The sequence below is a fragment of the Gymnoscopelus microlampas genome (assembly GCF_963454915.1).
Source record: "Gymnoscopelus microlampas genome assembly, chromosome: 24".
Lineage (NCBI taxonomy): Eukaryota > Metazoa > Chordata > Actinopteri > Myctophiformes > Myctophidae > Gymnoscopelus > Gymnoscopelus microlampas.
The window spans coordinates 31,430,221-31,457,083 of record NC_139961.1 but is presented as its reverse complement, the minus strand read 5'-3'; the positions used below and the strand labels follow the sequence as shown (position 1 = coordinate 31,457,083).

At 43.2% G+C, this 26,863-nt stretch overlaps 1 protein-coding gene across 2 annotated transcripts in view; it reads left to right on the top strand.

The window, feature by feature from the left end:
• mgat5 (alpha-1,6-mannosylglycoprotein 6-beta-N-acetylglucosaminyltransferase) overlaps window positions 1-26,863 on the top strand; it is a 146,071-nt gene that overhangs the window by 113,760 nt on the left and 5,448 nt on the right. For both annotated transcript variants that reach the window (XM_084051112.1, XM_084051113.1), the window contains exons 12-14: window positions 17,926-18,075; window positions 23,005-23,151; window positions 23,835-23,951. In XM_084051112.1, coding sequence (XP_083907238.1) covers window positions 17,926-18,075; window positions 23,005-23,151; window positions 23,835-23,951 — 414 coding nt within the window. The remainder of the gene's footprint in view (window positions 1-17,925; window positions 18,076-23,004; window positions 23,152-23,834; window positions 23,952-26,863) is intronic.

The window sequence follows — 26,863 nt, the reverse complement described above, 5'->3', positions numbered from 1 at the left end:
ATAGAGTCGTTCAAATAGAGAAGGCATGTGTCAGTGGAGTGGTTTGTTCTGAAGCCAGATTGGAATTTGTAGATTAGATTTTTCTCGGCAAGATACTTGTCGACCTGTTCATAGACTATTTTTTCCATGACTTTCGAGATGGAGCTTAGAATAGAAATAGGGCGGTAGTTGCCAGGGTCTAATTGGTTTCCTTTTTTGAACAGAGGGGTCACCCTTGCTTTTTTGAAGTCGTTAGGGACCTGTCCCTGTGAGGTGGAGAGGTTTACTATGTGGGTAATGATTGGAGCAATGGAGGCGGCTGAGTCTTTTAGAAATTTGGGGGGGATATTGTCGAGGCCTGTGGCTCTGTGTTGATGAAGAGCACTCAATTTTTTAAACACCTCTTCTGTTTTCACAGGGGAGAGTTTAAAGTCATCTTTGCAAACACCCTGTTTTTCGTAAAATGAGACAACATACTCCTCACCATATCTCCCAGAGTGTGGAGGAAGTTTTTCAACCAAATCTGAGGCTACGGTCGTGAAGAATATGTTGAGGATTTTACTCACTTCGTGTTTGGATGAAATGAGAGTGTCATTCACCTTGAGGCTTAAGTTTGAAAGCCTGGTTTTCAATTTTTTGCTGCAGCCTAGGAGGTTCTTGAGTAGCTTCCAAAGCTCTCGTGTTTTTTTTGGATTTTCCTCAATCTTGTCATCGAGGTAGCTTTTTTCTGCTAACTGGAGCATTTTATTTACCTTGTTTCTTAGCTTGTTTTTTTCCTTTTCAAGTTTGGCTACGTGGGATTCGAGACCTTTGTTAAAACATTTGGCTAGTTTGATCCTACTTTTATGAAGCTCAGAACACTTTTTGTCTCTGACTTTCATGGCAGTAAGGATGTCCGAATTCATCCATGGTACCGAGCGGGTTTTGACCCTGATGGTTTTCAAGGGAGCCACACTGTCCAAAATTTGAATGAATTTGGTTTTGAAACTAAGCCAGGATTCGTCTGCCTGTGTGCTGTTTAGAACGTCGGACCAATCCTGTTCCTCCAGTCTGTGATCTAAGTCCTCACTCTTATAATTTTTGAGGTCTCTGATTGTGACTGTTTTGTGGTAACCGGTCTTAGGTTTACGTTTCTTTCTGGTGCAGAAGATCATGTTATGATCAGATATGCCACAGGTGGAAACACCACTATTTAGGATTTTTTCCTTGTCCGTTGTTAGAATGAGATCTATGGTAGTTTGAGAGGAAACACACAGCCTTGTGGGCTGAGTGATCAGCTGGTGGAGTGAATGCCGATCACAAAACGCCTTGAATGACTTATACACTGACGCTTCCTTGCGGAGCGTGTCAGTGTTAAAATCACCAAGAAGAATCGTCTCCGCATGGTCCACTTTAGCTAAGCATTCATCAAGTCTATCATAGAAATCAGTCTGGTTAGGAGGTCTGTATATGGTACCGACTAGCACAGGTTTGGAATGTTTAAAAATGATCTCGACCCACACAGCTTCAATGTTTTCATCCATCAGGTCTTCCCGAAGGATGCAGACATTGTCAGTATGAACATACATGCAAACACCACCCCCGTTTCTGTTCCTATCTTTTCTGAAGAGTTTGTAGTTTTCAATCTCAATCACAGAATCAGTTATCGCTTGATCAAGTTTTGTTTCAGAGAAAGTTAAAATGTCAACCTTACCATCATAAAACATCTGCTTGATTTGTGTTAGCTTGTCTCCTGCAAGAGAATTCACATTAAGATGTATCATGTGCAAGCCAACACCAAACGATTTGATCATTTTTTCAATGGATAGGTGTTTATCCACTGAGAGATGTTTAGGAGCAGTCTCGGGGGGGGAGGGGGTTGTAGTGTCCATCAAAGCCATTGTACCGTCGTGGGCAGCCAGCAGTGGGGGTTGGGGGGGGGATGGGGGGTTGGGGGGGGATGGGGCGCGGAGGTCCCAGCACGGCCTCTGCTAATGGTCCCATCTCGGTCTCTGCTGGGGCCCTGGCCGTGGAACCAACCGTAGGTTTGTAGCGGTGCATCAAGGTCTCTGCTCCGGTGAAAACAGCTAGGTGACTCCTTGGTTCCACGTTCTCGGCTACGCTGCATCTCCCGGTTGATCGCCGTTGTGCGTCGGTGCGAGCGTCCTCGTCGACGGCTGCGGTGGATACGACGTCGGTGTTTAGGTTGATCATTTGGGTTGATTCGCCTAGTCGAGTAGGTGGGGAGCCATTGTTGTTGTCGACGAGGCTAGCTTCGGTAGCAACGTAGGCTAGGCTAGCTCCGGTGCTCCGGAAGATCTTTGTTCCAGCCTGGCTTTGTTGTTGTTTTACCCCGTTGCTGGTGGCAACGTTGGCCGCTAGCCTGTTGGATTCAGCTGTAAGCCGAGCAGATTGCCTTGTGGTTACAGGGCCAGGGTTTACTTCAACGTCTCCGGAAAGTAGTAGAATTAAACAGAAGTACGTCTTGCGATTGCATCTACCATTCAGGGGTTTGTTTCTTCGCTTCGGGTTGGCTGTGAGAGTCGAGTGGATCGTCGCGGTTCCATAACCTGGGTGTTTTTTCTCGGTTCCAGTAGTTAGGTAGAAGTCATTGTGTGATTCTACCTTTTCTTTCTCGTATAATTCCATATCCTTCTGGTGTATGATCCATGCGGAGTTGAGGTGTAAATCCATAATCCACAGGATGAGGATAAGGAAAGGTATACGAGGACGCAGGACGCGAGAGCGATCATCGATGCGACCACCCATGTCGACTCTATTTACTGATGTATGATACCCATACAATGAAATGCAGATGTTGCTTTAGTCACTGTCGTTATTGCAAGACTACCATCTGTGCCCCAATAATGAATCATCTTTCATAGTCACTTAGATCGTTTTGTCATGCCATCTTGATCCAAAATTGAGGTCAACTGGGCCCGCTCAGCATCTTTATATGTGCCACAGAGCATGATAGGATGTTAATTGCTTTCATTTGTCACCCGTCTGTATGTCCGTGAGCTTTCGGCTGAAAATCAGTAGCTTACCGTCAGGGAGCGACCTCTTTCAAACTGCTCTGGGTTTTTAGATAAAAGTATGCACACACACACACACACACACACACACACACACACACACACACACACACACACACACACACCTACACACTATCGCTCTGAGTATAATGAAGTACCGCATCGTCCAGTTGTTGAATGCATAGCTGTGCTGTTTCCACTCAGTGGTCTCTCTTAAATACAATAGGTCTCCCTCCTCTGGAGTGAGAGCACACAGCAGTATGCCGCCATAAAGTCTTTTTTTAAAGGTGTTCAGTATATTTTTTGACTGTGGAGTCACAGTGCCCTTGAACTTTTACCACCAAAATATAATTAGTTTCATCTTTGAGTCCAAGTGGACTTTTGTGCCTGATGTAATGAAATTACCTCCAGGAGTTCCTGAGATGTTTTGCTCATGAGAATGGGATGGAAGTGAGGCCACAGTGACCTTGACCTTTTGACCCAGGCCACCAAAATATTCACTTCATCACTTCATGCTATTACACAGTTCAGCTGTGTGAAATGTTGTCATGTTTTAGCGTAGACATTCTTGAGTTACAGACACAAATGTGTTGTGTGAGGTCACAGTGCCCTTTCCCGTTGGCCACCAAATTCGCATCGGCTCATCTTCGAGTCCAAGGAGACATAACATTAGTGCCTCATGTAATGCAATTAATTCCAGGCATTCCTGAGATATCACGTTCACGAGAATGGGATGGACATTGACCTTGACCTTGGACCAACAGAATAGGAAATACGGACATCCTGAAAACATAAAGGCACGGGCCACGGCTGTCGTCGGCAGAGGCATAAACAGGGCAGACAAGGGGGAAGCCCATCAGCTCAGACACATTAGCCACTAATCAGACTCCCAGGCGTGTTCATTAGCTTCCCTCTTTTAATTAAAGGGCTATTTTGAAGGGGCGACTGATAATGAGATGACTGGAGATGAGGTTTTTACACCTCCCCTCCCTCTGCCCTTCTCTGTCTGTCTGTCTGTCTGTCTGTCTGTCTCTCTCTCTGTCTGTGTGTGTGTGTGTGTCTCTCTCTCTCCATTTTAAAAGTTTGACAGCATGAGGACAAATCCATCTTTTGTTTCTTTTCAGCTTGAGCCTACGCTTAGAAAATAATCTGTGGCTTGAAAGTAGAATTCATAGTGAATATTATTGAAGTAGTGAGTCACATCTCAGAGTTGCGCATAATGGAATTTGGACCATGATGGGCATTCATGTCCATGCATAATCATAGGAAGATTATTTTGAAAGCAAAGGTGATTGGAAATTATGCAAAGACAAAGCCGGCGAAATCATATAGCTTTAGAAAAAGATTGAATGGCTTGTATTATTGAAACACAGGAACAGTAAATAGTTGAGCAGATTCATTTTTGGAATGAAGCTGTTAATCTTGTCTTTCTCTTCATTCCCAGCTTGCAATTTTTCTAAAGTTGAGAAAATCCCCTGTGTGTCCCATGACAATTTATCTATCCATCTATCTTTCACTCTGCTTTCTACTGTACAGTATGTCCATCTTAGCCTGGAGTTCAGACTGACTGGCTCTGACTGACTGTCCATCTGTCCCATCTAAAAACATCCTTTAGTCCTAAAGCCTGAGGGTGTCGTGCAACAAAAATTGCCTATCTACATGCTATTGCTTCGGTAGATCGGCTATTTAGTGTGTAACTTAAGTTTAAATCACGCTGTTGTTGGCTGATGAACCACACTTTCCCTCTACACTACTATTTTTTAGTTGATTCAAATAAAAGTGAGTTAATTCTGAGCCTAATTGTTGAAATCCGCTATATCCTCTCCAAACAACCCCAGCTCTATAATAAAATATTACACAACTTTATATGTGGTGGCTTTTAATGACTCTGCTCCAAAAACAACCTGATAACAGTTCACGGCTGGATGAAAGTGACAGCACGGATCATTTTACAACCATTGGAAAATAAGGAAGTATACTTTCCAAATAGTTTACTGGAGTGTCTGTGTCATGGGTGTATTAACAAGAAATACAGGAAACCTTGGGGAGGGAGGGAGAGAGAGTATCATTTGGAGTGACAAAAGGTTACAAACAATTCTTTACAAGCACAGCAGATCCTATACAGCACTAACAAAGAATGTCAAACAGCGTACATTTTACAACCCTCCGAAAAGCCTGAATATATATATTTTTTTTACATTGGCAATACATTAAATGCACCGTTGTCATCTCACATACCGTAGTAGTGTAATGTGATACTTGCACAGCATGTATGGACTGGTTTTGTTTTGTTTTGTCATTCAGGGTTCTGATAGCCTCATGGAAAAACTCTCGCTGTGTCTCTTTGTGGTGACCTTGAGACACTGCAGGCGCTCGCTTGTACGCATTGGCACAAACAGTCCATTACTGGGGTGGTACTGTATATCTCCTGAGGTGATATTTGTCCTTCAGAATACGTTTTCCTCTTTTTTTTTTTTTTGCTGTGGCCTTAACAGTCCCTGCCAAAGAACCAGGCAACAAACTGAATTCTAGCAAAGTTTACTGTAATTAAATGGAAAATGTTACAGGGACCCTGGACGTGACATGCCTTATGCACCCGTGCCAGAGTGGCATTCTTTCACCAGACTGCTTCCTCTTGCTTGTGGCTCGTCCCTGTAATTTGATTGGGTTAATGTGGGTTGGACAGGTAAGGTCATGTGTACAGTACCTTGTTAGAAAGACACCAAAGCCCATGGATGGGTCCTGGCTGCGTAGCCGGTCGGTATGCAGGGGTTCCGGGTCACCATCACCTAATGCATGAAGTGAGCCATTGTTAAAAGTGGACTGACTCATCTTTCTGACGCGCAGACAGACAATGGTAATTACAGTATCCACTGCTTCACCTTCACCGAGAGTGTTCCTCTTCCTCTCTGAGTGACAAGGAATGTAATTAAAGTTGTGTGCGCGCAAACTCACATCCACACATGTGTGCGAGTCCCTAGGTGTTTTGTGTGTGCATGCATATCGGTGTGTGTGTGTGTGTTACGTACATGCGTGTGTGCATGTACGTACCTGCACAACACCAACCATCCGTTTACAGAGATGTGTTCCTTGCACTACCTCCAAATTGAGATTCAAGCATTTCAAGGGCGTGTACCCAGTACCAAGCCTATCGCAATTTTCACTCTATCAACACCCTTTCAAAGCATCAGGAAAACGGTTCCACATCAGTTATTTGGCAGCTGCCGTCAGGTTGGAATTGTAAACAACACAGCTCTAATTGCAAATCAATTTAGAAGCAAACTGTTGTTTTTAGTTGTAGGTTTTTTTCTTTTTCTACCAGTTACTTCTGCAGCTTGAAGGCTAAATGGTGTGAAATGCATGTGATTTAGCAAAGATACGATTCAGCTCCCCATTGACACAGCCGAACACCGGCAGCAGGCAGTGCCTGTCTGTCTGAACCTCTGGACCGATTAGCACCACATTCCTTGTGCACACTGCCAGTAGGCCAAGGAAGTAACTAAAGTAAACTTTATCCACTTATTGTAAATATGTTTTGAAATATTTTAACTTTCATTTTATAATGGCAGTCGGATCGGGCTGAAAGCTGATGTCATAGACTGAGCCATTCCGTTATTAGACCTTGTATTGTTTTTTAGATGCTGCGACACAGAAGGTTAGTCCATATGGATAACCACTTGCAGTAAGCCCTATTCAAAGATTTTCAAAAATGGCAGATCTACAAGCTCACAACACGTTGTGAGCTTGTGGATATGACGTTTTTCTTTTTTTACTTTTGAAAGTTGTCACCTAAATAATGACATGGCCAAAATTGGATACCACCTGCAAAAGGAAAGAACGGCTAACGTACCAAGCTAAAATGGCCAGGCTACCTCTGATGGGAGCGGTTTCCAGGGCAACGCATTAAGTAGGGCTGGAAAACGCAGAACGATGGGCAGGCAGGCGTGACTGTTCACTCTTCTCTTTTCCACTTAGAAGACACAGGCAGACACACACACACACACACACACACACACACACACACACACACACACACACACACACACACACACACACACACACACACACACACACACACACACACCCAGACTACCAGATTCATGTTTCAAAACAGAATAGCTGACCAGTATGTCTATAAACGTCTTCAAAAGGTATGGAATTTTTCTGCGTCATGTATATGCTAATCTCTCAAGAACAGATTCTGCTCTCCGCTTGAATCTGTCGGGGGGGGGTTCGTCATATCGCGTACGCACTGGCCTACAAGTGGGCGTGCCTTCAGATCAGGAAGCAGGCCGCGCTTTACCCAATCAAATGTAGTGGGCGGGATTTACGTGTCTGCCGATCCTTCCCCACTAGAAACAAACCGAAACTCATTTAACAATAGCGTCCTCGGAGCAGACAAAACCACGGAAACATATTCACATTTTAACTTGCTATTTCATCATAGAAACACGTGGGCTTATAACCAAAACGATCCATGTTCTCTGGGAGAAGTGGTGTTAGTGTTCCGTGTAGAAATATTGTTAGTGGGAATGAAAACATAGTCGCACCACCGGAAGTGAAAGGCTGAAGGCAGACCAACTGACGGAATACATCACCACTCTTCAAAAGGGACAGATCTACAAGCTGACAAAGCGGCATGACGCACTGCATGACAAATTGTAGATCAGTGCAAGCGAGTCCCTCACACGATTAAACGTTTATAAAGTAAATAGCCGACTCTCACCTGTAATGAAGAGAATAAGATGTTTGTTTACAGTTTAACCTCACGACCAAAGTCTAATAAAACTTGGAATGGATATTATATTGTTACGTCCCCGTCTAAGGGAAAAAGAGATGCAACATAAAGTGGTAGTGAAACCCGTTTTTATTTAGAAATATAATAATATATATTTACATGAACTTAAATAGACTTTAACGCGTGTGTGCGGGCAGGGGTGATGGCCTCCATAAGATGAAACTGAGGGCGGAACACACACGTGTTGCATGATGAACTACATGTAAAAACGTCAGAGGCTTGACATGTTTGACATTTCAAATGCGTTTCAATATGCAAATAACTCGACCTCTATTGTTAGAAGGATGCATTCCAGATAATTTAAGTGCTGCATTCATCCCTAGGTACAGTATGTGCAGAAACCGGTTTATTAGTTTCATGGGACAGAAAAGTATAACATGACACGAACATGCGTGCACAAGGCACATGCAACGGCCACGTGCAACGATGTGCCGTACAGCACGTTAAGTTACATTTCTTTGATAAGACTTTCAGAGGTATTTTATCTCTCTCTCTCTCTCTCTCTCTCTCTCTCTCTCTCTCTCTCTCTCTCTCTCTCTCCATGCCAGGAGATAATAAAACACCTTTTTTATCTACTCAGATAACGCCCAATACAAATTCATTAATATTAATATATAATAGTTTTGTTTTAAATGTTCTAGCCTTGACGACCATGCAGTCTTATGCAAACGTTAAATTGTAAATTAGATAGCATTTTATTTAGACAGATGCCAGGTCATTGTTGACCTGGCATCCTAAGTGTGTGTATAGTTGTAAATATTTTTTTGATATTATTATAATGTTTAGACTGATGATAGGTTATTGGTTTATCTATGATCCTAGATTACTGAGGCACTACACTATGCATTTGATGTATTACCTCGAGTTTATCTTGCTTACAAATGCCGAAATTGTAATTTGTAATTTGGCTTTTGTATTTTACACAGTGTCCTAGTTATTTGTGTTTGTGAAACAGACTTTATTATTTATTTATTATTACCAGGTAAAATGCTGCCTAGGGCAACAAATTCCTCAGGGCCAGCTGTGTGTGTGTGTGTGTGTGTGTGTGTGTGTGTGTGTGTGTGTGTGTGTGTGTGTGTGTGTGTGTGTGTGTGTGTGTGTGTGTGTGTGTGTGTGTGTGTGTGTGTGTGTGTGTGTGTGTGCGCCGTGCCGTGCGCGAGAGGCAAGGGAACACAGTAGTGAGGCGGAGGGGGAAAATAAGACGTGAACAGAGGGAGGTGTGGTGGACAGACGGTTTGAAACTGACTCCCCCTCCTTGACTCCACATCAGAGGACACAGATGCGAGACATACAAACACAGCTCGCTGAGTTCACAGAAGCACACACACACACTGAAATACATATCACACACTGTACTGTATACAGAATACATTTTTATACACAAACACATCTCAGTGTGTTGAACTTGACAGAAGCATATACAGTACACATACACAAAGTAAACAACATTTCACACTCGCTAATATACACGCACTACTACCATACACGCACACAAGCAGAAAAAAGGGGAATGTAATGTTGACAGAACTGAGCACAACCCACCCACATATTTTGAAGCTGACAAATAGACCACAGAAGCTTGTGTATCACTGCGGTCAGTGCTACCAAGCATTCGTACATAATGGGGGCCAAATGCTTACGGCTGTAAGGAAGTAGTTCCGTTGCCTGTTGAACTTTATTTTACCCTTGTTATGAGGTAATGGTTTTTATATTAGATCACAGAGCATATTGTTCTGTGGCTGTGCTGCAAGTATATGAGTAATTTACCACAAGATTAGATCTCATGATGCTAGCCCTCGTGTTGCAGTACAAGCACTGGTTGAAGTGCGTTGGACTTCTTTTTATACCTACTGGTTGAAAAGTGTCTTTATAATTTATATTTTGGGATAGAATTTGGTCTCGCAAAATATTTTCTCCATTGGGTCCAAAATATATGGAATTTTGTTTTAATCAAAGTTTAAAAGAAAGCGATTATACCATACTTACCCAGAGATGGGACCAATGCACACTTCCACCAGAATTGAATCAGGTCGGACACTGTCCCTGCTACATGCTTAGCCTGTGACATCTCATCCCATGGCGTGAGTACAGACCGTTGGGCTCCTACCCCTCCCACTCATTTTGCCACTCTCACGCTCCACTGAGCAGAGTTCTGGGTGTGTGGAGGCATCTGCGCAAGCACGCATTCCTCCTGGTGTCATTAATTGCACTCAGTGAAGTTTTTTTTAACTTTACAGTGAGGTGGCAGTCCAAGCCTGGCCCTATGTAAATGTTATCTACTGTCTGTCTGTCTGTCTGTCTGTCTGTCTGTCTGTCATAGCTGCTTCATCTATCTACCTACTGTGTCTATCTGTCTGTCTATGTGTATCTATTGTATGTTTCCCTCTGTCTCTACTTTACTCTGGTTTTCTTTCTCTTCCTTTCTTTCTCTGTAATTGCTTTATCTCTCTCTCTCTCCTATTCTCACTATCTCACATGGCCGACTAATAATGCCCGCAGGGCGAGGAGCTGCACTGAACTAAAGCTCCTCATAGACCCTGATTGCTGATCGTCTTTGGCAGGCATGGCACTCTGATTACACTGTAAAAATGAATTATGTGCGCGCGCATGTGATTGTGCATGCATGCACAGTAAAATCTGAAGTGTTCATTTAACTCTGAGAGTATAAAAAATTAACCCAGATGGACCCATAATGGTCCATTCCTACACCCATAAATGAACACTGAGGTTTTTACTCTGTGCGTGTGTCTCAGAGACTAGCACTTGGAGAATCGCCCCTTATAGTGAGTGTTTTTTCTGTCACTGTGCTAGCCGAGGCCAATACGGACCATCACTTTCAAATGACTTACATAATATGTGGGTTGTGTTTGATGTTTACCTTCAGGCGGTGTGAGGTGCATTGCAGGTGCAACACAACACATCTCTCTCTCTCTCTCTGTATCTCTGATGAATTTTTCACCCTTATAATCCTCTTCCTGTGAGTCTACGACTGTGCAGTCTCTCTTAACCACTTTAATGATGGCATCCCTCTTTTGGGTATGTCATTATAGGCAAAAAAACATTTTAAAAAGTAACAATTTTCTAAAATGTAAAGAGAAAGATTTACTGTAAGGGGAGGTTCATAATTTAGTCCGAAATTATTTTTAAAAAATTACACCAGTCGGCCTCATGGTGGCGCTGTAACAGACCACTTTACGTTTTGGCTTATAACTCTTGAACCGTGGGTTGTAAAATAAAAATATAGCGTCAGGATAGATTTTCCGCCATTTTGAATTTTCTTCAAAACACACTTTTTGCTTCTTTTCCTACAGATTTTGTCCAATTCCCTCAAAAATCGGTACACGTGATCTCTGGACCCATGCGAGAAACACATCCAAACGGAATTTTGACCGTTCGTCCGTAATTTGCTTCCAAAGTTAGTGGAAGCGGCCCGTTTTACAAAGAATGTCCAATCGATCCCAAATTTGAATCACATGTCGAGGGTGGTTTACTCAACGAATCCCCAAAAGCATTTATCACTCGAGTCCGGCACGTATCACTCGAGTCCGGGCGGCGGCGACCTCGACCGGCGTTGGCGCAACCACACTTTGCAATTTCCCAGAATTGCGACGCGTCTAGTTTTTGTTGTTATCCATTCCCACTTTTGTGCCAGGTAAACAATATAGATTTATGAATGCATCAGTGAATGTCATCTTTTTTGCTGATACACCAAAGGCAGTCCGGCAGGCCAATACCGAAGTAACTGTAGTGTAACTGTATGATGTCTGCATACATTATGTGTGGTGTCCAGTGGCCAGGGGCGTCTAAAGAACATGATACATGACCGCTGCAGGTGTGAAAGTGTGCAAACACTGTCTATTCTAAAAAACATGTGCAGACAGGTTGAGACCAGTGTTGCCAAGTCACTTGTAAATGTTGGCAGTTGCAGGTTGCGTTTTTTTGGGCTCGTTTCCTAAGTGTAGTTGCTTATTTGGGCTTGCTTCCTAATGTTGTTTAAATCAGTGGTTCTCAAGCATTGTCATGTGAAGGGCCCCCAAATGAATATGTATTTGTCCGCGGACCCCCATCTGGAAATATTGTGTGTACTTTTTCAAGATTTTTGTTGTGGAGAAAGCAGATCTACAAGCTCACAACGCGTTTTCGTAGTATAGACCTGGTTGCTTGTTTCTCTCGCAAAATCTGGCAACACTGGTTGAGACCAGTCCCACTGTGACGTACTGTATATACAGTATATACTCGGCCCGTGACTCGACTCCTCCATGCTGCTGTTGTTTTCCCCTAACCGGGGCCAAAACTTCCTCTCCCTGGACGCCCATCGCTCACCCCCTCCCCTCCGCTCCTCAGACAACAAAAGCCAGCCACCGCATGCCTCCTCTCCGGTTTCCCTCTTCTCTAGCCAAGGTTTACAAATTCCCTCTGATTTACAAGGTCATAAAACAACCTCCCGCCACCACCCTCTACACTCCACCCTCAACCTCCTCCCTTCTCATTCGACTCTCCCTCTCTCTCTCTCTCTCTCTCTCTCTCTCTCTCTCTCTCTCTCTCTCTCTCTCTCTCTCTCTCTGTCTCTCTCTCCTCGCTTCAATCAAGCTCTCCAGCTGAGGCTGTGAATTTTTATAAACCCCCGGAGCGGTGCTTCTGTACAAGGCCTCCGCTTCCCATCTGTCAGATCGGATTCACGTGTGGGCGAAACGTATACGCCCGCCCACTCTCACACAAACATATATACATATACAACACAAGCATGTGGGCAAACACAACAACAAAAGCGGTGAAGCCTGCAGCTTGAACCTGACCGCATACCTGATGTTCTTTTTTGGAAGTGACGCAGCGCTTTGGATGCGAGAAGCCTCTGCCCAATGATTGTGACCGTGTCTCTCTAACCCATTGCATAGGAAAGTGACGTTGATGAGCAACGCTCCTCTCCCAAAAGTTATGTATCTGCTCGAGGCACCATGAGCACTCCGCCAAACAACGCTGGACTCAGAGAGCGCTGACTGAGCATCGCATTTCAGCGCTAGGAAGAGGAGCGCATCAGCGCTTCTTTACCATAGAAACTGCCACTGAACCCTGTCTCGTGCTTTGGCCTGTGCTTCGTCCCAGGAAAGACCCCCGTCTCCTTCAGCTCCATCATCACTGTCCTTCGCCAGGTGTTCTTTGGTCTACCCCTCTTTCTTTTCCCGATTGGGGTCCATCTCAAGGCAACTTTGGGTAACCTTTCGTTAGGCATCCTCAACACATAGTTGGCACATTTACACAAATGTCAAGTGCATTATAAATAAAATCCATTATTATTATTATGACAGACCCACATTAACCTCCGTTTCGTAATCTCAGTGCGTTCTGGCATCCCAAAAGCATGCATGCTATTCTGAAGCCAAAACTATATTTGCAAAAACACCCCCCTATCTCTGTGATTGACGCAGAGGGAACGCCCGCTCTGGTTCCACATAACTCAGACGTCACATCGACGGCTCTGCACTGGTACTTGCAACTCGCTCGGCAGTCACACCGACAGTGAGGCCTCGAGGCTCCTGAGATACGAATGCCTTCGATTAAAAAAAGTCATGCATTAGTTGCAAAACCTTGCACATACACAGGACGTTGAGTGAACCAAAACAAGCGCTCCCTAAAACAACTCGCTTTGGAATGACACACACACGTCCCAGAACCACCCCCTCATTACCTTTATACCACACTACTACTGTAGGTAGCTCCATAATGCAATACCAAATGGTAAATAAATACGTATTAGAGTCACGGTTGTGCACAAGATAAGCAAGGCACAAATGACTGTGACACAGATTGACACACACGTAGGTGGTCTCGGTACTCGGCATGCGCTGCCATGCTAACGGCTTGTCATTACGCCGGGCAGCGTTCCAAATGTTGTCAATTCATACCATTTTTGCAGACTTTTGCCAGTGGAGTCAGAGCCAAGTATGCAACAGTGTTCATGTCTAACACGATTGACCAAACCGCTGAAAAGGCATTAATTATTTGGTTTCAACAAGACTCTAAAAATACGCTGTTTGGCTGTGATTGCACTTGGATGAGTGTGGAAGGGAGGAGCTGCATCTTTGCTTGTGTGTATCAGCCTGTGGCTATAGCTACAGTATCTGTGTAGTAAGTGTCAGCCTGTATTTGTGTGTATATGTGTTTGTGCGCACATGCCCATCCCCTTCTTGTTTATGTGACATGTACACACACACACACACACACACACACACACACACACACACACACACACACACACACACACACACACACACACACACACACACACACACACACACACACACACACACACACACACACGCACACACACGCACACACACACCCAACAGACACATATACCTATTAGGTCTCAGGTCCTGCACTCAGCTCTCCAGAGTGAAAGGATTACAGGGTAGTGATTTCACCTTCTAATTAGGACTACACACACACACACACACACACACACACACACACACACACACACACACACACACACACACACACACACACACACACACACACACACACACACACACACACACACACACACACACACAGAGAGAACAGCTTTAGTTACAGCAGGCTGGCTGGAGTCATCTGATAGCCTGGTCTCTGGGGGGACCTGGCGAATGGTTACCTAGAACACACACACACACACACACACACACACACACACACACACACACACACACACACACACACACACACACACACACACACACACACACACACACACACACACACACACACACACACACACACACACACACACAGATGCACATATATCTACATACAGTTACACACACACACGCTCTCACACGTGCACATACTGTACATACTTTCACGTGGCAAATTAAAACACGTGATGACATACAAGGCAATCAAGGGCCTGGCTCCCCCGCTACCTCCAGTATATGATCCAGGCCGCACACTTAGATCAGTTAACACAGGATGTCTGTCCCTCCCTTCCCTATGACTCTTCCCTGGCCAATGCTCCATGCATCCTAGACTCTTCTCCCTCCTGGATCCCAGGCTCTGGTTTGTTGCCTATTTTGCTGGCTGCTGCTAGTCATACTATGCAGATGTGTGTTGGTCCTGCAATCCTTCCTCTCGGGTACCACTCAGAGCATCCTGATGGGTTTTTGGTTTGTGATTAGCTCCTCCTGGGACTGCTAGTGAGCCCTGCAGATCGTGGAGTGCACCATGGGGACTCGCCTCCCCTCCCGTCGGGACTCATACACCATCCCAGCAATGGACTGTTCGTGCGCATGCAGTCATGAGTCATAAAGTCAATACAGAGACACAGAAAGAGTGTTTTTTTCAGAGTCCTAAACAATATTGTCAAATGACATTAATCTGTAAATACTAGTCACTCACAGCAGAGCACACACAGCATTTTTTTTTTTGGACTGTATCTTGCTCAGAATTGCTACAGTTCAGCACATACTGTAATATTTTCATGTATATTATATACATTGGCCAACCATCTGCTGCCTGTATGTATATCCTGTATATTATATAGACAATCCTAAAGTGTCTGTATATATTGATACTTTTTTGCACACCCTGTATGGTTATTCAAAATGTTCTGCAACTTACACACTGACGCACACTTTACACACAGAATAATAAGACTCTGAGTGTCGCACAACAAACACAGCCTTGGAAAGCATCCATGTTAAAATATTAATGTGTGGGGGCTTGTTTGTGTCAGAGAGACTTTGTAAGCATAGTCTCTTTTGTATTCACGCTTGTGTGTGTGTGTGTGTGTGTGTGTGTGTGTGTGTGTGTGTGTGTGTGTGTGTGTGTGTGTGTGTGTGTGTGTGTGTGTGTGTGTGTGTGTGTGTGTGTGTGTGTGTGTGTGTGTGTGTGTGTGTGTGTGTGTGTGTGTGCGCGCGCACACGCACGTGCATGTGGCCGTGTTACATTGCGCATTGTTTGTCACAGAGTGTGTGTCTTAACACCTGTGTTGTGTTGCCTTCAGAGCATCCTGTCATTATGGGAGGAAATGACAATGTTTAATTTTTACTGCCTTGTTGGACAGCTCAAAGAGCAACGTACGGTACAGTAGAGTGCCCGTCCTCCAAATGAGCCTGGTTTCATCACCACACACAAGCTGGGAACGAGAACAAGACAAATGCCTTACCCTGGTGCAATAGTACATCCTCCGTTTTGGTGTTGGCTTTCATTTCTGTGTTTTATTTGGCAAGGGTGTGTAGCAGCTACAGTACACACTAAAACCCTCTGTGTTCATTTAACCCTGCAAGTATGATAATGGACCCTTGTTTCTTTATATGAAAGTCTTGCAGCGCTGGCTGCTGTGATCAAGGGATTGCTATCATACAGGGAGGTATGCTGGCTCTCAACGTTGAGAGCCAGGTTATATTTCTCCTGAAGGAGCATGTATTTCTCCTGAAGGGCTATATGCTGCTTTGGCCATTGTTACGTTATAATGAGTTCAGGTGTACTGGAGTACTGGGCTTATCTGTTACCCATTACCGCAAAAGAAAAAAGAAAAAAACAGTATTGTATAATACATTTATAAAGTATAAAGACTGGACTCTGGAGTGGGGCTAATGGGGGGAAAATGTATTTTGAACATGCACAGTAAAATCCAGAGTGTTAATTTAACTTAAATGGACCAAAGTTTATCCATGGCTCCATGTTGGTCCATTTTGACTCCCTCCCAGCTAAATTGACACTGAGGATTTTATTTTACTTATTAAATCTGGTGCCTGGTGGTGTAGCCAGTTAGTGCATTTTACTGCACGCTTCTTGTGAGTTGCAAAGGTTTTTAATACATGAAAATGTATGTATTTCACATGGTATATGCAAAATATATCCATATCAGTACGCTTGGCTGTATACTTACTTGTTGGTGCCAATTCCGATATGTGGTGTTTACTGTGTAGATTGGGGTCCTAGAGATAAAAATTCAAATATAGAAAAAGTATAAATCATATCAAATGGGGGTCTGTGGCCAAATGCATATCAAACTGGGGGTCTTTGAAATTATAAAGGTTGAGATTCACTGACTTAAAGTTAGTTTGTTCAAGATTGTGTAAAGATTGTGTAAAGCAAATTTTCCTCAGCCTGTTTGCCATTTTCACTTGGATCTTGTGTGCTCGCTTGCCAGATGTTCATTGAGGAAACATAATAAGGTTCCCTTCTGTGCTGTAGTCCATGTTGACGTGGATGTCTGGCTGCTGAGATAAGTAGAGCATTTCAATTAGACATACCTTTTTAGCAGATGAATAAATAGACAAAAACGGTCGGCCGTTATTAGTTTGGTGAAGAAATTGCAGAGCTTGGCGTGTGCATCAACTTTCTTCACTTATGCTGCAGTATGCTGTTTGATGGAGCAAATTTGAATTAGGCTCAATCGTTTTGTTTGAAGTTGAACTCAAATAATAATGATCTGTGTTGTCTCTCACTTCTCTGGACCTTTGATTGGGCCTTGGCCCACTATAAATTGAAATGAGAAAAATAAATAGGTACAGGTTTCAGATTTGTGCCACTGCGTTAGCAAGCAGCATTATGGCTGCTGCTTATCCTTCCATTAGATCAAGGCAGTAGCGTGGATTAGTAGGCTCTGATAGCGCCCGATAGCGTGGATTAGGTAGGCTCTGATAGCACCAGCGCTGGTGCTTTTCATACGCAGATATTTTTATCTCCGGCTTCCACTGAGACCAGATGGTCAGGCAGGTAGTTGGAATGAGAGATCACAGATACACGCTGCTGTAGATTGACGCTGCTGCTCCACTGCTGGTAAAATGAGGTCTGGTGTCATTCATTACACAGAAGGAAAAAGCCTTTTCGAATGAATCCTGAATCAAAGTTTTAAAAATATACATAACCACATAAGCCCTATTTTATGTTATGCAGCGAAAATTGCCTATCTACAAGATCACAGCGGATCACATACTGACGCATTGTGACTACTATTTTTGAAGTTGTTCTAACAATATATATACAAAACTCCTCCAAGCATGGACAGCTCCACAGTATTATTATTATTATTATTATTATAGGATGAGATCATGAGATATCTAATGACCAGACCAAAATTCTACAAATCAATCAATCAACGTATAAATAAAGTCTTATATGCATTTTCTACATTCCTTGTAATTCCAGGATAAGAAGAAATACCTGGACATTATCCACGGCTACATGGAGGTGCATGGCACCGTGCACGGCACCAGCACCGTACATCTGCCCAGCTACGTGAAGAACCACGGGATTCTGAGCGGACGAGACCTACAGTTCCTCCTACGAGAGACCAAGGTGAGACCAGTAGCCTTTTACTAACCACTTGATCCGTAGCATCCCTAGTGTGGTTAGTTAGTTCGTTGTGAGCTTCTAGATTGTCCAAAGAGATTTGGTGTAGTGGGGGGAAAAAGGGCCAATAGTTTACTATGTATAGAGAGTTTAAGTTGCTAACTAACTTACTAAGAAATACACAGATGACGTCTTTCTTTCTTTTCATTCATTAATTAATTCATTCATTCTCATATTTCAGTACAGTATATGTATGTTTTAATATTTAGGAATATTGGCCCATACCCGTCATCAGTACAGTGTAGGATTATGATGAGTCATCTATGGGTGTGCCACAAAAGTCACACTTGGTTTAAATGTGTTTCAGAGAATCGCTGAAGCCGATTTAGAGGCACACAGACAGACACAAACACACATTTATAGATTTATAGATAGTAGAGATCCATGTAAAAGCTTTTTTTTTCTCCATAATGTTTACATGTAAGTGTACCTCAAAAGGATGTTTTGTTTTTGCCGTATGGGTTTCAATCTTCACCTGCATTTGCTTTGAAAAAGTGTTTAAGACACCTGGGCAAAAATAGCCCGTTCTCTCAAAATTGGCAGCACTGACTCAGCATGTGTCCCCAGTCTGACCCTCTTCCTCCGCAAGAGGACCTTTTCTGTCTCCATTCATGTCTCTTCTCACCCCCCCTCCACACTGTCATTCACAAAGGCAAACAAGAACACAGCCACAAAGCAAGCACACAGGCTTTGACTGTGTGCTTTGTAGTAGCAGGGATTCTCAGCTGTCTGGTGCTGAATACATATACTGTAGACCCACATGTTTCATCAGGTTTTGAATTTGTGTTCATTTTATATTCCTTTCAAGGACTATAATACGTGTAAATACTACCAGGAATTTACCTCTGAGGTGCAGAACTTACATATTAGGTACAGTAAGTTAGGTTGAACAATAGCTGTGAATATCCAAGGAGAAGGGCCTCTTATGATATCAAGATGCGAGGACCAAAGCCACTGCACTGAGACTGAACAGAACTCCTAACTTAGAGGAAAGGTTTCCACAATATTTAGCTTTATTACACCCAGGTTTATTTTACGGCAACACTGATGGTTGCTGAAAGCAGAATACATAAGCATAGAAGTGCAGCTTTTACTCACTGGCTCTCTGACTTGGTTGGTGGTACTGGTTCAGTCCCATCTTTAAAATGTCAGCCTGTGTCAGTGTGACAGAACTTTCCTGTCTTGTTCCCTGATTGAGCAACGTGAGTTGACTCAAATCGCCTCAGTTGCACTCTCTTCCTCCTCTCAGGAGAAGAGACGATGAAGAGGGCTTCATCACGCCACTTCTTTGAAACAGGGCCCGGTTACGAGAATGGACTGCGGGAGACAGGGGATAAGAGCGAGACAAAGGCAAACACTTAGAGGGTGAGAGCTGTAGACGCCAGGGAAGAAGGAGAGAATAAGAGACAAGAAAAGACTCCAGGAAGGAGAAATTACAGAGGAGGAGTACGAGACCTAGAGAGAGGGAGATGGATAGAGAGACTTCGAGCCAGAGTTGCTGAGGGGTAGACCCAAAGAAAGAGAGAGAGAGAGAGACATACAGATGCTTCTATACAATCTCATTACTCATGGTGCTGTGTGGAAAGTAGAGGAGACAGGCCAATTAAAACCCCACAAAGCCGTCTCCCATTTTAGGCCACGTTGTTGCTTATGAGAACTAATGAGACAAAACAACAGAGGTGCTACAGCAACCCATGTGTTTCCTCGCACCGGGCTCAAATCATGAGCGTGCTGTACCTTGCAAACAGATTGTCCGGGCTAATTGGTCTCCTGGGGCATATACAGTTAAAAAAAACGAATAAAAAAAACACTCTCCTGTACGGTGGCGTAAAGACTGTTTGCGCCGGGCACATATGACAACTTCCTTTAAAACGAAAAACATGTGCCTTTAGGCTTGTTTTTGTGTGAGTCTAATGCTGCGTTCACACTGACAGCTACGGTACAAAAGATACAAAGCATGTCTGTCGCTGTTGAAGGCGTTGATGTCAGCATGTGTCCGATGAGCGAGACAAATATAAAGGGAAATATAAAGCCTGGGGTTAAAGAGAACACAAAACTGGCTGACGGAAATAATTAGTTTTCCTCCATTACAGGAATTGTGTGGAGAGAGAAGGTGTTTTGGAAATGGCTTTAACACTTGCTCATTTTGTAGCTTTGTAGCTGCAGTTGAAGCCAGCTCAACTTGGATTGTAGCTTTGTAGATTTTGTGGAAGCTACAAACGTTGGGTATCACTTTGTATCTTCATGTCGCCGGCTTCCATTGAAGATGAATGGTAGACTGTAGCTATGTGAACGCCACATACAAGAATACAAGGCGACGTTTGTGTGTGTGTATGTGGGTACGTGTGTGTCGTGTGTACAATGAACTTTATTATTGATAGGAAGTTTCAATGGAAAGCTTATCGCATGTCCTTGTATTAGGTTAATGATTTGATGGCCTGTTGAGAACAGAGCTGAAAAGGCTTATTGTGCTGGGACACTCTCCTCTGGTTTACAAATACTGATAAAGGCTTCTGTGGCAAATATATACCTTGTTTTACGACTTTAACTTTAGATTTTGATAATGGGTTATTTGTGGTCATACCAGGAAGTATGCAAAGGTTCAGACTTCCCTAGTCTGTTTCTGGGAATCCGTCTGCTGACGTCTGTCTCTCACTGGCTGTCTCGCCCACTGTAGTTGTAGATCAACTTCTTATTGTTGTATGACGAGGAACAAGGAAGCCAGAAAGTATGCAGGGTGGTTTGTGTAAAACTGCATCCAACCGGCCAGTCTTTATGGAAATGTACGTATCTATTTCCATACATACAGTATCAGTGGTGTAAAGTAACTAAGTACATTTACTTAAGTACTGTACTTTTGAGGTATTTGTACTTCCAATTTCCAATACTTTTACTTCTACTCAGAGGTAAATATTGTACTTTTACTCCACTGCAATTATTTGAAAACTTTAGTAGTTACTAGTTACTTTTCAGATATAAATTATGAGATTATGAAACACCCATTAACCACTTTAGCCCTATTTTATACATAGGCTATTTGAAAATAGCAGATCATCTATTTTCAAATATTTAGTACTTTTACTTTTGGTACTTTAAGTACATTTTGATAGCAATACTTTTGTACTTTTACTCAAGTACATTTTGAATTCTGGACTTTTATTTGTAACAGAGTACTTCTGTATTGCAGTATTGATACTTTTACTTAAGTAAAATATTTGAGTACTTTTTCCACCACTGTTCAGTATATCGTCTCCGCTCATTCAAAGAGGTGTCCGAAGTCCAAGCTGACCCACCATTCATTCATTAGTCCATTCATCTATCTGTTTCTCTCAGTCCTTATCGAGTCGTTCACTATTTTCAGAGCCCCTGCAGCAGATATGCACACACACACACACACACACACACACACACACACACACACACACACACACACACACACACACACACACACACACACACACACAGAGCTATGTATATAAAAACTGTGTACTTTGCTGCCGCCTGTTGGCAAAGACTGGATTAGTATTTAGTCGTTCTTAAAGACGCAATCTGCTGTATAACTGACCATCTGCATTCAGGCTGAAGTCATGTTTGTTGTTGTTGAAGATTTCAACCTGTAATTGGAAAATAGTGTTTCTTTATTGAATCATTCTTAATCCATCATAACTCTAGACACTCTAGATGGAGTGTGTGTTTTTTATGTAAGTGCTGTGTACTTGGTGCGTGCGTGCATGCGTGTGTGTGTGTGTGTGTGTGTGTGTGTGTGTGTGTGAGAGAGAGAGAGAGCGAGAGAGAGTCATCAGCCCAGCAGTGGAAACAGGACCTGAAGAGGCCTTCTGTTCTTCTCCTATCGGCGCGCACAGGGGCGCACGCACACACACACACACACACACATGCACAGAAACGGCTACAACCACTCACAGACTAGCCATTGTAGCTGGCTCCGGCCGTCCACGAAATGAGTGCTGATCCTAACGGTGCTTTCTCTGTCTTTGACTTTCTCTAAGGGCGTTTTTTGCAGCACGCTCCATGTGTGTGATATCCAGTAAAATACTGTGTGTGTGTGTGTGTGTGTGTGTGTGTGTGTGTGTGTGTGTGTGTGTGTGTGTGTGTGTGTGTTTATGCATCATGTTTTTGACTTCTTGCATCTATAGTATGTGATAATTTCATTGATTTGTGTTGCTAGATGAGGCTTTTATGGTCATTATACACGTCAGTCATTCCCTCCCTAACGAGATTGTCCTTTCTATGTTTCGCATGGTTGCTACAAGTGCAAATCGTTGTGTCAGTCGGGCTATAGGATGTCAAATTAACGTCATTTACTTTTAAGCGCTGTAATGCAAACATTTTTGGGCTGGCCCGCGCCCAGACGAGCCCCGCAGTGTCCAGCTATCGAGTGACAAGTTTTGTGTTATCAGCAGCTCTTAAAAAGCAAAGCAAAGGCCCTAGGCAGTCATAGACATGGACAGAATTGTCATCTACAGCACTTTCTCTAAACCAGTTTGTCCACGGACCACTAGTGGTCCATTGCATAATTACAGGTTGCCAATGTGTAAATGTTTTAACATGTTTCAAAATATATATCGTACCTTTTGCTAAATGAATAAAACGTGTTTTAATAATATTTTTAAAAAGTCGTAATGTGGGAAAAGTGTGGGATGTGTGAACACTAGTCGTCCTATCTAGGCCTGCCGGATCATTAACGAATAGAGAAACAAACGGGTCACAAGTTCAAAATCCACTGCTCCCATGTGTGTTCGTGTCCCTTAAGGCTCACTTGTCGCATAGCTACTAAACTAATTGCTTGACCGAATCCTTGAAGTGGAATAATGCATTCAGCGGTTCCTGTTTTTGTTTCTCCTCTCTCCTACACAGCTGTTTGTGGGCCTGTCGTTCCCCTATGAGGGTCCTGCTCCCCTGGAGGCCATAGCCAATGGCTGCGCCTTCCTCAACCCCAAGTTTAACCCGCCCAAGAGCAGCAAGAACACTGACTTCTTTAAGGGGAAGCCCACCCTGAGAGAGGTGAGACCTGCTGAACCATTGCATTCAGGGATGTCATTTGTCACTCCTGTTTGAGCCCATTCAATCCGGGAACGCATCTGTGTCATTTTAGATTTTAGCTATAACCATTATTTCATACTTTGGCTATTAAAAATCTTGGACATTTGTGCAAATCTTTGAATACACATATTTTTTTTAAACACCATTTTTATCCCAAATCTTTGTTTCTGGAGGTCCCTGGAACAACATATTTTACAAATGTTTGCTTTAAGAAATATATATTCAAAGATTTGTACAAATTTCAAAAATAGCAGATCTACAAGCTTGTAGCGCGTCACTCGATGCCGCGCTATGAGCTTGTATATCTGCTATTTTTGAATAGCCAAAGAAATCTTAAAATGACACAGATGCGTTCCCGGATTGAATGGGTTAAGGAGCCATTCTTGAGCATGATACAGTAGGTTTGCGTGTGTGTGTGTGTGTGTGTGTGTGTGTGTGTGTGTGTGTGTGTGTGTGTGTGTGTGTGTGTGTGTGTGTGTGTGTGTGTGTGTGTGTGTGTGTGTGTGTGTGTGTGTGTGTGTGTGTGTGTGTGTGTGTGTGTGTGTGTGTGTGTGCACTGCACTTGAATGTATTTTTAAATCCAAGGATCTTAACCACCCTTCCTCTCCCCTTCCTCTCCCCTCGTCTGCTCCCCTCTGCTACAGTTGACTTCTCAGCATCCATATGCAGAGGTTTACATCGGCCAGCCTCACGTGTGGACGGTGGACATTGAAAACCCTGCCGAGGTGGAGAGAGCCATCCGCTCCATCCTGAGCCAGAAGGTAGATGATAGAAACACAGGATGAACTTCTTGGGAGGAGGGAGGGGTTATTCTGATGACTCGACCAGTTAATTTGCTGTCCACGCAACCGCAACTTCCAGGATTCAAATCAAGCTTCCCTGCTTTTTACAATCATTTTCTTGTCTCTCTTCACAGTCCTATTAAAACAGTGGAAATGTATTGAAAATATATAAAAAGCACCTGCCACCTGTGGAGGTGCAAGCCCATATCCATACCAACATCTGGCCTTATTTATAGATTATAGATGTATAGATTACGGTAGAGACAGACAGGAAACAGGGAGAGAGATGGGGAGAGACATGCAGCAAAGATCGCCGGGGACGGGACTCGAACCCGCGATGTGCTGTCAGGCTACATTTGAGCCTAGGTGCCCAGACCACTACGCCAGTGGTCCGGGCCGACTTCACTCATTTTTGACCCAAAAGTGAATCATCTCCTCAGAGGAGCATATTAATCATTCCCACCATACCTCATGAAAATCTATCCATCCGTCAATAAGCATTTTTGCGTCACATGACTGATGTCATTAGAGCAGGTTGCGTGTGATTTGATCTGCACTGTAGCATGCACAGCCTTGTTACCCTTAAGCTTAAAATGTATACTTGGCTGCACGCTGAAAATAGCAGATCTACAAGCTCACTCACAACATGTCACACTGCGATGCGTTGTGAGTCACAATTCATCGCAGTGTGCCATGCTGTGAGCTTGGACATGAGCTATTTTCGGTGCGCAACACCCTTGCACAAGTAAGTATATAAATCAGGGTGTAGACACCCTGCAGATAATGGTCTAAGCACTGCTGGCTGCCTGCCAAATGACATGCTTCGGCTTTCAAATGAGGTGTGTTTGTGTTATTTTGATGAAACAAGATCAAATCGGATCAGCTTTTATCAAATTGCCAGGAAAAATCAACTGCTGTGAGCAAGAAATCTGACAAGGAATCCTCTCCTCTCCCTTCCTCTGTGCTGATCCGCCGGCTGCGTTTTCCGATTTCATTAGCGTGGAAATGAAAACCCTCTCCCAGAAGTGCAAAAGCTCATTTTCCCTGGGACCCCTTACAGTCACTGGCGGACAAGTAATGTCATTAACAGTTTGTGAGAAAGATTGTCTAGAGTGTAGGAATTCCTGCAGTCTGGCGTGGTTCAATGGGCACACAGCGTGGGTACCAAACACAAGAGTCTCATTCATATGTCATTTTGTTAATATGTGTGCAAATCTCCTCATACAAAATTACAGCCAACTAACAGCTGCAGCCACATTTGCCAAACATTTGGAGGCGCTTTGTTCTAATCACATCCACGTTTGTAGCGTTTCTTTCCCAGAAGATTCATTGTGGTCACATCCTGTTCTGAGCTGCAGGCTCTTTTTTAACATTTTATTTTGTTATGTCCGTTCAAAGCAGTAGCACTGAGTGCATTTCAAATGCACCCATTAAGTATTTTGGGGGATTAGAAGAGGGATTATTTTTGCTAGATTTTCATTCAGACAGGAATTACTCGTGTACATTTCATTCAGACAGGGAAGTGACTGACCAAAAACTAAAAGTGTAAATTTTCCCTTACTAACAATTAGCACACAAAGCCCTTGGAAACCCCTGACGTAATTGTTTGTGTTATGTTTTGGTATGGCACAATATGACCTGTTTGCATTATGTTACTGTATATTACAGTTCAGTACTTTGAATGAACAGAGTAAAACATAGAGAGAGACACACAGGTAGAAAGAGAGAGAGATAGAGAGAATACAGAGAAAGACACTGGAGTGGAAATAGAGAGAATAAGATGTTGCAAAGCAACGTCCTTACATACTCCCCAAACCCCTCAACCCAGCTGAGTTGGCCTGACGGCCTGCTCCACTCTGCCAATCACACTTTATATAAAGCCCATGTCTATAATGCATTTATAAACAGTCTATAATTCGTTTATATACATACTTATAGTGCAATCATTTATAATGCTTTTAGCAATAATCATGACACATTATAAAGCATTTTATAATTACTTATAAGGTAGAATATCTTTATGCTTCATAATTGCTGGGCACTCATTTCTTTGCAAGGATTGTTGTGTATTAAAATTCTCGTAGTTGTAATACATAATACAAAGGGGATAATACATAATTTAAAAAATGCACTATAACAACTGTTATATTTTATAGCGTGATTATAAGTCGCCATAAGTGGTTACTTATAGCGTGATTATAAGTTGCTTTAAGTGGTTATTGGTTACTTTAAATAAAGTGAAAAAATTAAATAATTAAATCTATGCAAGAGCAACATACAAAACATTTCTGCCTACACCTCCAGGAAAGTCATTACTATGCAGTGTTATTATGCAGATTACAATAGATTATAAGTATGTTTTTATATTAAATAATATTATTATAAATAATGCATTATAGACATGGGCTTTATAGAAGGTGATACCAAAGAGTATTTGTGTGTGTTTTTAAGAGGGGTAAAGGGAGAGAAAGAGGGCCCTTTCCTTCTCTCTTTCCCTGCCTCTCCAGGGCCCATACATATTAAAGAGCAGGGTTGCTGGACCTCGTGTTCTGTTGTGCTTCGCGGAGCCGGTCGGAACAATGGGTTTGTTCATTGCACTGAGGCAGGGCTGAGACTCATATGCTCGCTGTGCTTTGGCTGACTGCAAGCTACCAGGCTCCGGCTTGGCTTTCATGCTGCCACACACACGTACGTGCACGACTGCACGCAGACATACCCACATTCACTTGCATAAATGTGACACACTCACAAACACACGCGTACGTGCACTCACTCTCACACACATCCCTCCTCCTCCTCCTCATGCAACGATGTTCTGGAAAGCGCCAGTCGAATCAGCTCATCAACAATGGATTTGTTGTTCGTCCACCGCGTTTGAAGTCCCTCCGCTA